At 36.2% G+C, this 13873-nt stretch overlaps 1 protein-coding gene and 1 long non-coding RNA gene across 3 annotated transcripts; both read right to left on the reverse strand.

Annotated features, from left to right (window-relative positions):
- Positions 1-1180: 1180 nt before the first annotated feature.
- On the reverse strand, positions 1181-13004 carry LOC144966691 (centrin-1-like). 2 transcript variants are annotated; one of them, XM_078903452.1, is made up of 4 exons: positions 12865-13004; positions 10899-11169; positions 7101-7264; positions 1181-1588 (listed from the first exon to the last, which is right to left on the reverse strand). In XM_078903452.1, exons 2-4 carry the CDS (start codon positions 11134-11136, stop codon positions 1448-1450), a joined length of 543 nt encoding a protein of 180 aa, XP_078759578.1. In that variant the 5' UTR covers positions 11137-11169; positions 12865-13004; the 3' UTR covers positions 1181-1447. The 2 variants fall into 2 exon arrangements, with proteins under 2 accessions (XP_078759578.1, XP_078759577.1); XM_078903451.1 differs by lacking the exon at positions 12865-13004 and adding an exon at positions 12327-12374.
- LOC144964197 (uncharacterized) lies at positions 4223-6776 on the reverse strand. The gene is made up of 2 exons (XR_013643769.1): positions 6614-6776; positions 4223-5436 (listed from the first exon to the last, which is right to left on the reverse strand). It is a non-coding gene; the product is annotated as an uncharacterized LOC144964197 (long non-coding RNA).
- Positions 13005-13873: the final 869 nt, after the last annotated feature.

Raw genomic sequence — 13873 nt, forward strand, 5'->3', positions numbered from 1 at the left:
CGAAAGTTTTGTTTACTTCCCTTGTATTGTCTTTATGTTTTTTCAGAGGGCTTGCTTATCAACTTTGGTTAAAACGAATCTAGCTAATAAATAGTAAATACATTCATTAATGATAATCATTGAATGTCGATAAAGATCTGATAAGGTGTGCATGAAGCATTGCAGGCAAAGCAGAAAAAATTCACCTTCCTCGAAAGAGGCAGGCTGATGTTTGTGGGATGTTTATTCTTGTCCTTGTATTTTTCTTTTCCGCTTTGGCTGGCACTGTTTCATACACAAATGTTCATTTTATTATATAATAATAATATATGTGTTTAACACCAACGCACTCTCCCTACTTTTTCTTCCCTGCTTTGCTGGCACTAATCCATACACACTTCTTTACCTTACACCAGTGTTGCTACTTCCTACTTTGTCTTCATTCGTTTATTTTTACTGCTCTATTGACATACACAGCTTTTCGATAACGGAAATAAAAATAAAAAGTTTTCGGAAGTTACCTCATAGTTGTTTCCCACATAGACTTTGCAATATAACACTAAATAAAATGTTTAAGAGTGCACCCCCCCCCCCCCCCCCCCCCCCCCCCCAAGAAAAAAGCTATAAGTATGAATTTATGTTTATCCTTGCGACACTTTTAGATCATAACAGCACCTCATACTCATAGTAGTATTTTATTTTTTTTAAGTCGAGCTTTTACGAAGCGCAAATAGCCTTTGAATGTGCTCAGAGCGCTTTACAAAATGTTACGGCAACGTACAACAATGCAGTTAAAAAGATTCGAAGCTCGGTAATAGTAACTAAATTTGTTGGGCAAATAATTTATTGAGCATATAATGTAAAAGTTTCACATTAAAATAATACGTGAAACAAAGAGGGAAGGTTCATCAAAACGTTTAAATTCGTAAATTCACTTGTTAAAAAAGATATGACAAATGCAACAGGTTAAAAAAAAGCTTGATCGTCAATAATAAATAGGACCGGTAAAATAGTCTTATGAACGTTTGTTTGCTTTGTTTTTGTTTTGTTTTTTTGTTTGTTTGTTTGTTTGTTTGTTTGTTTGTTTTGTTTGTTTTTTGTTTGTTTTTTTGTGTTTTTTTTTGTTTGATTGTTTTTTTTTTTTTGTTGTTGTGTTTTGGGGGTTGTTTTTTTTTTTGTTTTGTTCTTTTTTGTTTTGTTGTTTTTTTTTTTTTGCTTTGCTTTTTTGTTTGTTTTGGTGTAGGAAAGGTGGGAGGGGGGGGGGGTGAGGATTAAAATTTAGTCCTATCAAGAACTGTAGAAACAAGGCTCGTGTTGAAAGGTATGCACCACTTCCATTACATTTCCATTCGTCATACACTGGCTGTGCTGACTGACGCTTACTAAACTGGTTGCCTGTTGGTGAATACATCCCCAATTCAATTATAAGCAATTCCTCTCTGTTTCATTTCATGAATGACGTCGTTGATTATTCTAGTTCCGGTACTTCCATCATCTTGACAAAATCATCGAAAGTGACCTCGTCCTTTCCTGTCCCGTTGTTGGCGAAAGAAATCATCTCACGGAGTTTCTCTATTGAAATGTTCTCCTCGAGTTCATCAGCAATTTTCTATCACAGATTTGACAATACATTATGTTATTATTATTATTATTATTATTATTATTATTATTATTATTATTATTATTATTATTATTATTATTATTATTATTATTATTATTTGCATCATCATCATCATCATCATCATCATCATCATCATCATCATCATCACCACCACCATCATCATCATCATCGGTATCATAGCCATCATCACTACAGAAGACCCCAATAGACACACGATGCTATGGGTGCAGAGCTGTCTGGCCCTATACTATTACTATTATCAATAAATAAAATTTGATTTTTTTTTTAAGTTTGTTAAAACTTACTTTCACATTTCTCTTTAAAACGACTCTTACAATTGTGATGATAACTAATAATCAAACTTCAATTAACGGTCTTTGTTTTGCATTTGAATGATATTAGATTCATATTGTATAAAACCGGTTTCCACTAGAGAGTCTCTAGCATCCTATAAAAAAGGTAGCAAGCAAACTTTACCGTTTGTTTCACGCTACAGAAACAATTAATAATTTCCGACCACATGAACCTCATGGATGTGTTGTCTACATTGGACTATTTTACGACAGAAAGATGAGTAGGTTATGTTTTCTTTTTCTTTTAAAAAAATGTCTTAGCAGACACATTCTGATAATAATAATAATAATAATAATAATAATAATAATAATAATAATAATAATAATAATAATAATAATAATAATAATAAGAATAAGAATAAGAATAAGAATAATAATAATAATAATAATAATAATAATAATAATAATAATAATAATAATAATAATAATAATAATAATAACAATAAAAGTTTGCCTTTTCCTCAACGACATCATAAGACATCATCGCCTAGGCATTCCACGAAGGAATATAGATAACACATCAAACAAGATATAATATCTGATGTCAACAGGAATCACCCATGTTGTCCAAGTGAGCAAATAGGGTTCCACAGTCTGACGTCACGTCCGCCTAGCAACGAATCGGCTGGCTCTAAACAAAAAATCCGTGCTTGGTCCGGGAAAGGAATAATTGGAAAATCGCTCCAAAAAAAAACAATTTTTATCTTAAATATGGTCCAGTGTTTTTTACCAGATTGTCTGCACCAGTCAGAGAGTCACTCCTCCAAGTTTTACAGATTTCCAAATGAGAGGCAGACAAAAAATTGAAGAAAAAGTGTTAGTCAGGTAAGCACGCACTCCTCGTCGAACATTTGATAGTTCGTAGTCCAGATCTAGGTCTAGTTCTAGCTTACGTAGACCTATATTTTATGATTAAAGTGTACAATTGCACGAAATTATAAATAAAAATACATTCCAAACTAGGTTTTTATTGAAGTTGAAGCAAAAATGATATCTCAATCTACACGTTTTGATGTTAAGGCTGATAGATAAACTGAATGAGAGTTCAGTTCTACGGATAAGTGATAATTTTTTTAAAAGGAGAAAAATAGAAGAAAGAGAAGAAAATATTTGTTAAAATCTTACTTTCAACTCGATACCTTTATGGCAAAATGAAAATAAAAAAATAAAATAACGGAACCTCTCCCCCTCCCCCCCCCCCCTCACGCAGATATTTCTCTCTCTCTCTCTCTCTCTCTCTCTCTCTCTCTCTCTCTCTCTCTCTCTCTCTCTCTCTCTCACACACACACACAAACACACATACTTTCCTCTTTTTTGGAAAGTTTCTCTGATTCTCTGCCATGCCTCCCTCCCCGACAGCCGAGGTGGCAACTCAGTGTGAACAAAGCAAGATGGCGACAGGGACCTCTCTCCTTTACCTGTGCCCGATTGTTGACACTCCAAAGTTTCCATCACCGCACTGTCCAGTACAGTACTGACTGAAATAAAGAGAAAACGCCAGTCTTGCCACACTCAACCCCAAGATCAACTTTAACTGTGTAAATTTAAGAATTCATATTTTTATATACCGAGTCAAAATCATCAAAAGAAGTAATGAGGAAGTGCGACATTTTGCTGAATGTGCGATTTCATAAAAGACAGGCGAGAGACCCACCAGTAACCTAGACTCTTGCATACCTTTGATTTATCATGCATTGAGCTGGTGTCAAACAAGATAGTCTAAAACAAAGTAGCCTACTTATCAAATAATATACCCAATATGCCCAACAGAATTATTGGGTTTTTTAAAAATCTTTTCTTTTCAGGAGAAAGGACAAAAGATCCAATATCATCATCAAGAGTGTGTTCTTGTCACTTCAGAGATGGTGACAAAGCCAACCTCCTGAATTGTTTGACAGAAATAAAAATAAATTGTTTCCATCAGAGCCAGAAAGAAAGAAAAGAAAAGTGGCACAAGGAATTCCCACCCATCTCAATTGGCACCAAAATCAAGAAGTCCACCACCACCACCACCACCACCACCATCATCATTATCATCATCATCATCCTCATCCTCATCATCATCATCATCATCAGCTCAACTCTCTTCATCATCATCACAAAGTCCCACCTTAAAAAAAAACCAGATTCCTCATCATCATTATTTTCCTCCTCATCACCATCCTCATTATCTTCTCCCTCATCATCATCTCAACTCTCGTCACCATCATCACAGGATTCCATCTTTAAAAAAAAAAACAGATTGTAGAACAAGTGAGGATATTTTAAATAGAACAATAAATTTTATTCAAGAACAAGAAGTTACAGACAAAAATAAGGAAATAGCTAGCTTAAAAAAACAACTTAGTTAGATTCAACGCACTTACACTGTTTCAAGCCTTCCAGAAAAAGTTCTTCGAATGGAGAAAGGTGTACATTCTTTTAAAATATTTGATATTATTGTTCAATATGTTGAGTGCTTTAGAGGTAACATTATTTATTATAGTGGGTGGGAAGTTCAGGAAGAGACAGTTGCATTAAAAGACCAAATTTTCATTACACTTATGAAACTTAGACAGAACTACACTAACCTTCATATTTCACAATTGTTTAGCGTTAGTGAAAGTACTATAACAAATATTATACAAACTTTTATTCATGTTTTACATAAGCCATAAGCTTCTCTTTGAAAATGTTATGAAGGTTACATGCCCTTCTAGACATAAAAATAAACTATCAGCTCCATCATCATTTTTAAGATTTCCAAATTGCAGAATGATCAATGATTGTACAGATGACCAAATTGCTATTCCTAAAGAAATGGATAACCAACGGTTAACTTACTCTTCTTTTAGGTCCATGAATTCTGTTAAAGCTCTTGTTGGTGTGAGTCCAAATGGTGTGATAAATTTTGTTTCTAAACTTTATCCAGGGTCTGTCTCGGATAAGGTCATTGTACAAAATTGTGGATTACTAAAACTTTTAATTTTAAGCCCTGGAGATTTAATTTTGGCAGATAAAGGTTTCCTGATTCAAGATATTTTACCTCAAGGAGTAACTGTAAATATCCCTCCCTTTTTACATAATAAATTTACTGAAAATGAGATTTTATTAACAAAAGAAATTGCTTCATGTTCAGAGGGCTAATGAAAGACTAAAAATGTTAACATCCTCTCATATATTCCAACCATGTTAAGAGAAACATCTGATATTATTTTTCAATTAGTTGCAGCACTTGTCAATCTCCAGTCTCCTCTTATTAAGGAGACTGCATTTTGTTAGCTTTGCCATTTATTTTGTACAACATACATATTTTGTTCATCATCATCAAATCACCATTCAAAATAATGGTTTTGTAGGTCACCCATACATGATTTTACATGATAAACATGACAAATTATGGCATTGCTGTATCAATGTATGTTCAATGTCATTAACATTGTTAAATAAAATATGACAAATTAGTTTTGGACTGAATCAACCCAAGGCATCATTAAGATAGATCTGTGGAAGTAAAAGAATAAAAGATTCAAATTTAGAGCTGCGACCATGCTCAATAGGCAAAAAACAAACAAACTAATAAAACGTCTGTTATGGTCGTGTGGTATGACACTCGCTTTCAAATCAGAAGGTCCTGGGTTTGGGTCTCGCTCGGCGCATAGTTGAGTCCTTGGAGAAGGCTCTTTACTCACAATCTCTCACCGTACTCAGGTGTCAAATGAATACCTGGCCGTTAACAGCGTTGTCTCAGTCCGAAAAAATTGTAATATCGCCTAACAGGCATCATGTCCCGTCTTACATGTTAAATGATGCTGTTGGCCAGGGACCCCTTGTAAAGCACTTTGAGCACATTTAGTGGATATTACGCTATATAAAAGCTCAATTTAAAAAAATTAAGTGGTTCTTTCATTCATCTTGCTTTGTTGATAAAGGGGAAACCCGAAACGTCCATTTTATCTGTTTTCGTATATTAAATTGAAGTTCACATTCAATTTCACAATGTTATTGATTTCTTCGAGTTTCAAGCTGCAACATTTACATTACACCTTAACCCAATAGGAAGTTTAGTTTACCGTGACTAACACTGGTCTAAATAAATAAATAAGATTCCCTTTATTCATCCCATAGAGGAAATTTATCTCTAGGGTCTATTCCCAGGGAAGACTGGAATAACCGCGGTGCAGCGCCGCAAATTGAGCTAGGGCGAGGTGACTTGCTCAAGGCCACACAGCGCAGCGGCGGGTGAACGAACTCGGTACCTTTTCGTACTGCTGATCCACGCTGCCCCTATGCCTACCACATGAAGTATGATAAAATGTCTAGCGTGATTGGTGATTGTGATGCTCATATATGAGCATTATAATAAAGGTTACAATACGATACTAAATAGTATGTAGTATCTAGACTATAGTCAATAGCAACGAAAATTAGCGAAGCAAGACCTCAAAGACTCAATGACTCTCTCTCTCTCTCTCTCTCTCTCTCTCTCTCTCTCTCTCTCTCTCTCTCTCTCTCTCTCTTCTCTCTCTCTCTCTAACTAACTAACTAAAATCGAACGTTAACAGTAAAATCTTTCCATTGGATAAACTAAATCTGCCTAAACTCAAAGTAAACTGATTATTGTCCAACAGTAGTTTTACGGGGATGTGAGATTTGAGAGTGAGAAGACGAAACGACTTACCTTCACAGAATACTCTTTATTCTTCGTGCTGGCTTGAACTTTGCCGAACATCATGCCATCCGAGTACGAGAAAGTCAAAACATGACCTGACTTATGATGGTTTTGACCTCTCGACACGCTTTTATGCTCATTGGAGAAGTATTTCATAAGGGCGGTGATGGAAATAGAGTTTGTGTCAGCCATTTTTCTCTACTGTTTAGAGCCAGCCGGTTTGTTGCCATGCGTTGCTGCGCAGGATTACGTCACGACTTAGGAAGCCTATTGGGGGTTAATAATCTTGCTCAATGAAAAAAACGAAAGTGCCTGAAGCGGGGCTCGAACCCGGTCCTTCCGGGTCACAGTGCAATGCCTTAACAAGTCGGCCACTTTGTCCCCCTAATAATAATAATAATAATAATAATAACAATAATAATAATAATAATAATAATAATAATAATAATAATAATAATAATAATAATAATAATAATAATAATATATCTTAACTTACAACTAAATTATCAATTGTGATAACTCCTGTTTCCTCGTCACACATGCTCAGGAACATCAACTTAACTTCAGCCTTGCTGTCATCCTCCAGCATCTTGGTACTCATTAGTTGATAGTAATCTTTGAAGTCAATGAAATCTTTACCCCTCGGCCCAATCTCCTGTTCTAGACAAAGGACAAAGGAACGATTGGTAAAGGACGATGTGAATTTACAATTATTATTTTTTTATGGGCTCATTGTTGTAATGGAACTACTCTCAACCCAAAGAAAAATAGTGTCTATTACAATAATGTTAAATCAAACCCATAATAACGTTCGGCTACCAGACCTTCAAATATGTACACGTCGACTAACATTCAAGAAATGTTCATGACCAGAGCCAAGTTCTGAAAGTTCGAAACGAAGTTGAATACCTCAGCTCTGAAAATTTTGTCAAAGTGAAACACAACATTCTGAAACAAAACTGTGATGTTAAAAATATTATGAGTTTCAATCTCGTTGGAATTGTAAAATCACTCTTCCAGAGGGCTGGATACATATATTGCGTAATTGGTCTTCTGGTTTCAGAGTGATGGCGTCATATTTTCTGGCCTAAATATATGCTGGTCGTCAATAAAAATCATTCATCCTCGCGCTTTTACGTCCTGTAATCTTAAGAATCTGCCTTAACATCCTTCTGCTAAAATAAGTTATGCTACATTATGATTCAGTATGTAACCTATTTATCATTAGTCTTCCGAAGGACTGGTTGCATACACACTTCCAAGGAGTTTGGAACCGGGAAGAGTAAAAGGTGTGACGTCACGACTCCTCTGCCCTGTCCAACACCAACTCTAGGCTAGTGGGAAACAACAACAAAGAGCTTAGTGACGTCAGTTTCGTTCTATTTATATCTGTTATATATTCAATGATCGCTGTTTATTAATTGTATTTATTGTCTATAACAAAAGCATAAAAGGAGAGAAATGAATGTGCCTACGACGAGTTCCGACCGAAAGATAGACTTTCCCTAGTTAAAACGTTGTTATCTTTAAAACATTTCTTGTTAATTTGGCTATTCCGTTATCATTTTTTAAAATTTATTTTTATTTTTTGGTAAATATTTTTAGTCTATGTATTTATTTAGGTATCTATTTATTACTCAGATAGCACATTGACAATATTACACTGATTGAATTGAAAAAGCCGGGAAGGAAGGACGAAAACGAGGAGAACGAGGAGGAGGAGGAGGGAGGGCAAAGAAGAAGAAGAAGAAGAAGAAGAAGAAGAAGAAGAAGAAGAAGAAGAATATTGAGCTTCTATACCGCGCAATATCCACTAAACGTGCTGAAGCGTCCTTGACAGGGCATACACGCCTGACCAACAACAACACGTAACATGTAGATGAGCCATGACGCTGGTTGGGGCGATATCACAATTATTTTTCCGACAGAGACAACGCTGTTAACGGCCATGTACTCATTGTACACCTCATTACAGTTAGAGAATGTGAGTAAAGAGCCTATTCCAAGGGCTCAACTATGCACCGAGTGAGGCTCGAACATTAGGACCTTCCGATCCGAAAGCGACTGTCATACCGCAAGACCACAACTTAGGCGCAGTCACTCTGAAGGATTTGTTATGAAACAAAGAGTTAAAGGGTACCTCTGTCATAAGAAGTATACTATCTGATCTCAGCGATCTACCATAATGAAACACAAGTTCATTTGAAGAGGATGGTGACAGGCCATGAAAGGAGCTATAACAATATTATAATAACACAAAATCTTGAACTCAATGCGCTGCGTCCCCGGCAGTCAATAAAGCATTTCCAGAACAGGGGAAATTTTAGGATCGTCACGTTTTGATAACATCACTAATCTAGCCGACCTGTTCTGAATTTTCTGCAATCTTTGAATAATGTAATTGGGACGACCAATGAGCTGCACATTTCAAAAGTCAAGTTGTTTTGTCTTTAATGGTTTTACGGCGCATTCAACACATTAAGGTCATATCAACGCCAGTAAAAAGGAAGAAAATGAGATAGTAAAAAGTTTTAGAATTACAATTAAAGCACCCAAGAAAAGAGGAATACACTCAAATGTTTACAAATCATATGTTAAAAATAAAAAATAACATTACATAACAGAGATGATATACAAGGAAATAAATATCATCTTCCCAAAACGATAACTATAAATTCGACTGTTTCCCTCCCAGTCATGGAACTCCGGCCAGGGTCAGGACAAAACAAAGTAATCTCATTCCAAGACAAAGGACAGAAAGAAATTTGGAAAACAGAAATAGAGGGAAAGAAGACACAGTAAGTGCCTCCCTGTCCACTACGGGAGGTCAGGAACCCCACCCAGAATAGTCAAATCTACTAAGAATAAAAGAAGTGACAAGCATTTTGGCGATTTCAGTGTCAATCAAAAACCTAAGCCGACCAATGTTTTTAAGATGGTCCTTTAATAATTTTGGTGATATGATTATTCATGGCCATATTGTTATAAAAAGTGTACCCAGGACTCGTTTTCGAGAACGAGGACTAGATTTAGTTGTTTGCTAGTCCAGTAAATGACTTGCTAGTAGTCTTAAGCCCAAACGATGCAGGTGACTTAAAATCGTATTTCATGAACGTTTTCTAGTCTCGGACTAGCCAGTCTCTTGCATAGAAGTGGCGTTGTTAGGACGGAGACTATTTCGGCTGTTTTATGCTGGTAACATACCGATCTCTAGTACACGATGGCATGTAAGATACCCGCCTTCACTGTCAACGCAAAAGAGTTCCAAAGAGGAAATTAGCAACACATCCGGTATAAATAATATTTCGTTCTTATTATATTTTAACTTATTTTTGTCATGATGAATCAAATCACATGATATTGACTTTGGACTGCTAGACTACAATAGTGTCCATGGCCTATATTTAAGACAATGAAAGTTTCAATGAAACTCAAACAAATTGAACCAAAAAAAACAAAAAAACAAAAAAAAAAACAACAACAAAAAAACAAAAAAACAAAAAAAAAACAAAACAAAACACACATAAAAACAAAACAAAAACAAAAAGAACAACAAACAAAATAGAAAGTGTGTTCTGATAAATCATTTTGTCTCCGCTATACTTTCAAATCATTTTAAAGTCAGAGATGGTCAGAAACTAAGCGCTGGTCTGCGTTCATGAAAACGGTCCCAGATTGTGAACGTAGGAATTAGAAATAGAAACTTTACAACCTCGCTACATCAATTTTATCTATTTTAATATTTAGGTATGACAATAATGTGTTACAATACGATTGTTAAAACCCGAAATCGATAATTTATTGACCTCAAGTAGACCGGGTGGATATCTCTTAGATTAATATATATTTACATTTTTTAAATTCTTAAAATCCAAAATTCTGTATTATAACAGCCTGTTTCTACTTATTTCTATTACAATAAGAATTGGATTAACATTATACAATTTTTGACCAATATCGGAAATTGTATTGACCCGATAGCAGAAAACCGATTCTACTTGAGGTCACTGAATTATCGATTTCGGTCTTGTCATACCTGGGAAATAAGTTTTGAACTTGTGTTGCTTTTCGGCACTCAGTATTGGTGAGTAGCTTTCCCAATGTCGTGCTCCGCCAAGACCTCGGTGCGGAAAACTACACAAGCCCGAAAATAATAAATATTCAGCAAATTTACTTTTCAGCACGTGCCCAATACCGACATAAAACGAAAATGAAGCGATGGATCAAACATGTTTTGATTGAGTCACCACAACCTCCGAGTGGTGTAGTGATAGAGTTCTTACTAGATACATACCTATAAATTTGGCGATCCTAGAACATTTCGGTTCGAACCCCATAGCTCGGAGAGAAATAATAAAATTCCTGGAGTCGATCAGCCCTACCCCTCTGGGATCAAACTCTCCAAAGGCGTTTTTCAGATCACGTTTCTGTTCGTCGGTTAGAGACGGTTTCGGGATGAAACGTTTGGTAAAGAGAACGTCGCTTTTCTGTGAATACTTTGGTTTTTCAGCTGTGTTAACTTGTGATGTCATTTTACTGTTTAGGATCGGCCTGAGGTTTCTCTGCTGCAATAGCGAGAAGACAAGATGATTAGCGATAATAATGATCATAATGATAATATAATGTGATATGTCGTGATAATGATATCACAATGATGATGATATTATAATGATTATTTTATTACCATTTTAATCATTTTTATTAATATCCTCAGCGTCATTATTATTATTATACTAGTAGACATAATAATAATGAATCTGAGCATTAATATAGCGCAATATCCACCAAACGCTCCAAGCGCTTTACAAGGGGTCCTTAGAACAGCAACACTTAACATGTAGGACGAGACATGACGCCTGAAGGCGTGATACGGTATCCCAATTTTTCCTCCCACAGGGACAATGCTGTTAACGGCAAGATACTCATTTTACACAGGAGTACGGTGAGAGAATGTGAGTATAGAGCCTTTTCCAATGACTCAACCGTGCGCCACTCAAAGCGGGATTCGAACCATAGACCTTCCGATTCCAAAGTGAATAGATAAGAAAAATAAAAGGATGCGACGACAAGGCACAAGAGAGAGAGAGAGAGAGAGAGAGAGAGAGAGAGAGAGAGAGAGAGAGAGAGAGAGAGAGAGAGAGGGGGGGGAGAGAGAGAGATAGAGAGAGAGAGAGAGAGGGGGGGGGGGGGGAGGTAGAAGAAGACGTGCTAACTGAATAATATTATTAATATCAGCTTGTTGAGAGACTGTTTGACAAATACGTTGATTGCCGACGTGTACATAATATATGCAGGTCTGACATCCGAACGCACTTATGGGCCTGGTTTAATAGTGTTGTATAGTAATGGACAATATTGGGCGACATTTTTAAAAATTTCCATTACAACAATGAGCTCATAATAATTTGGGTTATCAGACCTGCAAACAAGTGCACGTCAGTATTTGCTAGTTGTCAAAATTTAGCCGATAGGAAGTAGATAAATGAAGTAATACTAATACATTTATAAATTCTAAAAATTGGAACTTTTATAGATAGAATGCGGTTGGCCAAGGAGTTCACAACATTGCCATCCGGAAGTATAACGGACCAACACACAAACTCTGTGTAACCATGAACTTTTATAGTCTGGTTAATACAGTTTAGTGAGAACAACTCACAAACGCGGATGGCAAAAACAATAACAAAGGCCTGAGTGACGTCATCTGCATACTATTTCATACCTTAATTCTTCAATAATGTGGGAGTCAATGAAAAGAAAAGCGTCTTTCTTTCGATTTAATTACATCAAGTAATTTGTCCGTTCTGTTTGCGTACTTGTTGGTGCAAGGTTTTTTAACAATCATATTCTTTTTAGCCCGCAAGATTATCGTCGGTACTATGGCCGCCCTAGTCGGCACTTCTGGTGAAAAAAACTGGGGAATTCGTTTTGTTTGTCTTTTACTTTTTAGTGGGTTTTTTTCCCCATCTTTTCGACGGATTCTCACAAAGAAACAATTGTTTTTATCCGGTTTCAACACTATTAGTCCCAGTATATTTATATTATTTTCTTTAACATATATATAATCAATGATTCGATAACATCAGAAAGAGGCAGTTACGCTTTCTGGGACATGTGTGGAGAAGAGACGGAATAGAAAAGTTGGTAACATCTGGGATGATCGAAGGAAAGAGAGATAGAGGAAGGCAAAGAATGACTTATCTAAATAACCTAAGAATGGCCAAATGTGACATAAAAAGCAACACAGATTTCATGCGCACCGCAGAGGATCGTGATTCGTGGAGACAGCTGACCGGCAACGTACTCAAGAGCACAAGCCACGATGGATGATGATGAATCAATGCAAGCTTTTGGTATATTGTTTCAATTCAGATCTTATACTTATATACCGGCGATATCACAATAATTAGTGAGTTTTTCATGTGTGATTTATTTCCCCAGATTCCATACTGAAATTAGCGTCGTAGAGGGCTCTGGATAGAGGTACAGTTCACTCATTGCGATTAACCAAAGTTGAGTTTCCTGTCCACTATAGGGAATGAGATTAGCGAAGAGTAGCGTCCCTTGATTGGACGTCACTCATAGTCTGAGTCTGAGACGTCACCGGCAGAAAAGTTATTAGAGAGAGAACGTCATGTTGGTTGTGCGCATGCGTCTCTCGTCCTCGCTTCCGGTGAAAGCGGCTTGAGACACTTCAAAACCAAATATACGTTCTCTCTGTAAGGTGACGTCCATTCAAGGGACGCTACTCTTCCGCTAATCTCATTCCCTATTGCAACATTTTTGGAGATGCAAGCTTTGTCTGAGTTGGTTTAAAAGATGAATTGAACTCATTAATGATTTGAATTTGAGTTGTTCTGTAACCTGATATCGTTTCTTTTGTGATGAGAAGCCATGGTTTCCCAGTCTTCGTGTTTGTTTTGTTTTTTTTACAAGCTGCGGTATCTTTGGTCGATGTCAGATAGAGTGATGGGATACTGTTTTCACCACTACTTGTAAGTTTTTATAGCAATTTTGATTTGAGCACTTATCAGTTTCATACCAAAAATGGTAAACTCAAATCAGTTGTAAACATTGTTCTTAGACCACCACAAATTGAGCAATTATTTGATAGAAATATAAACCATATGACAGCCTTGTACAGATTTTGACACGCAAAAGCAGCTTTGATGCAAGTCGACATCTTAATCAGACTGGATTAACATTCACTCTTTTGTTCTCAACATTTGTAGCCGTGATGAGAGACAAAAAGCTCTCACCAAACCCATT

Source organism: Berghia stephanieae, chromosome 2, assembly GCF_034508935.2.
Source record: "Berghia stephanieae isolate SIO BIC M18660-M18661 chromosome 2, UCSD_Bste_1.3, whole genome shotgun sequence".
In the NCBI taxonomy this organism is placed as follows: Eukaryota; Metazoa; Mollusca; class Gastropoda; order Nudibranchia; family Aeolidiidae; genus Berghia; species Berghia stephanieae.

Excerpts from the sequence above, each read along its gene's own strand:
- LOC144966691 (XM_078903452.1), bottom strand. The coding sequence starts at position 11,136 with ATGACATCACAAGTTAACACAGCTGAAAAACCAAAGTATTCACAGAAA. Across the intron at positions 7,265-10,898 it reads TAGGATCGCCAAATTTATAG|AACAGGAGATTGGGCCGAGG; the intron begins GTATGTATCTAG and ends TCCTTTGTCTAG. Across the intron at positions 1,589-7,100 it reads TCACAATTGATAATTTAGTT|AAAATTGCTGATGAACTCGA; the intron begins GTAAGTTAAGAT and ends AATCTGTGATAG.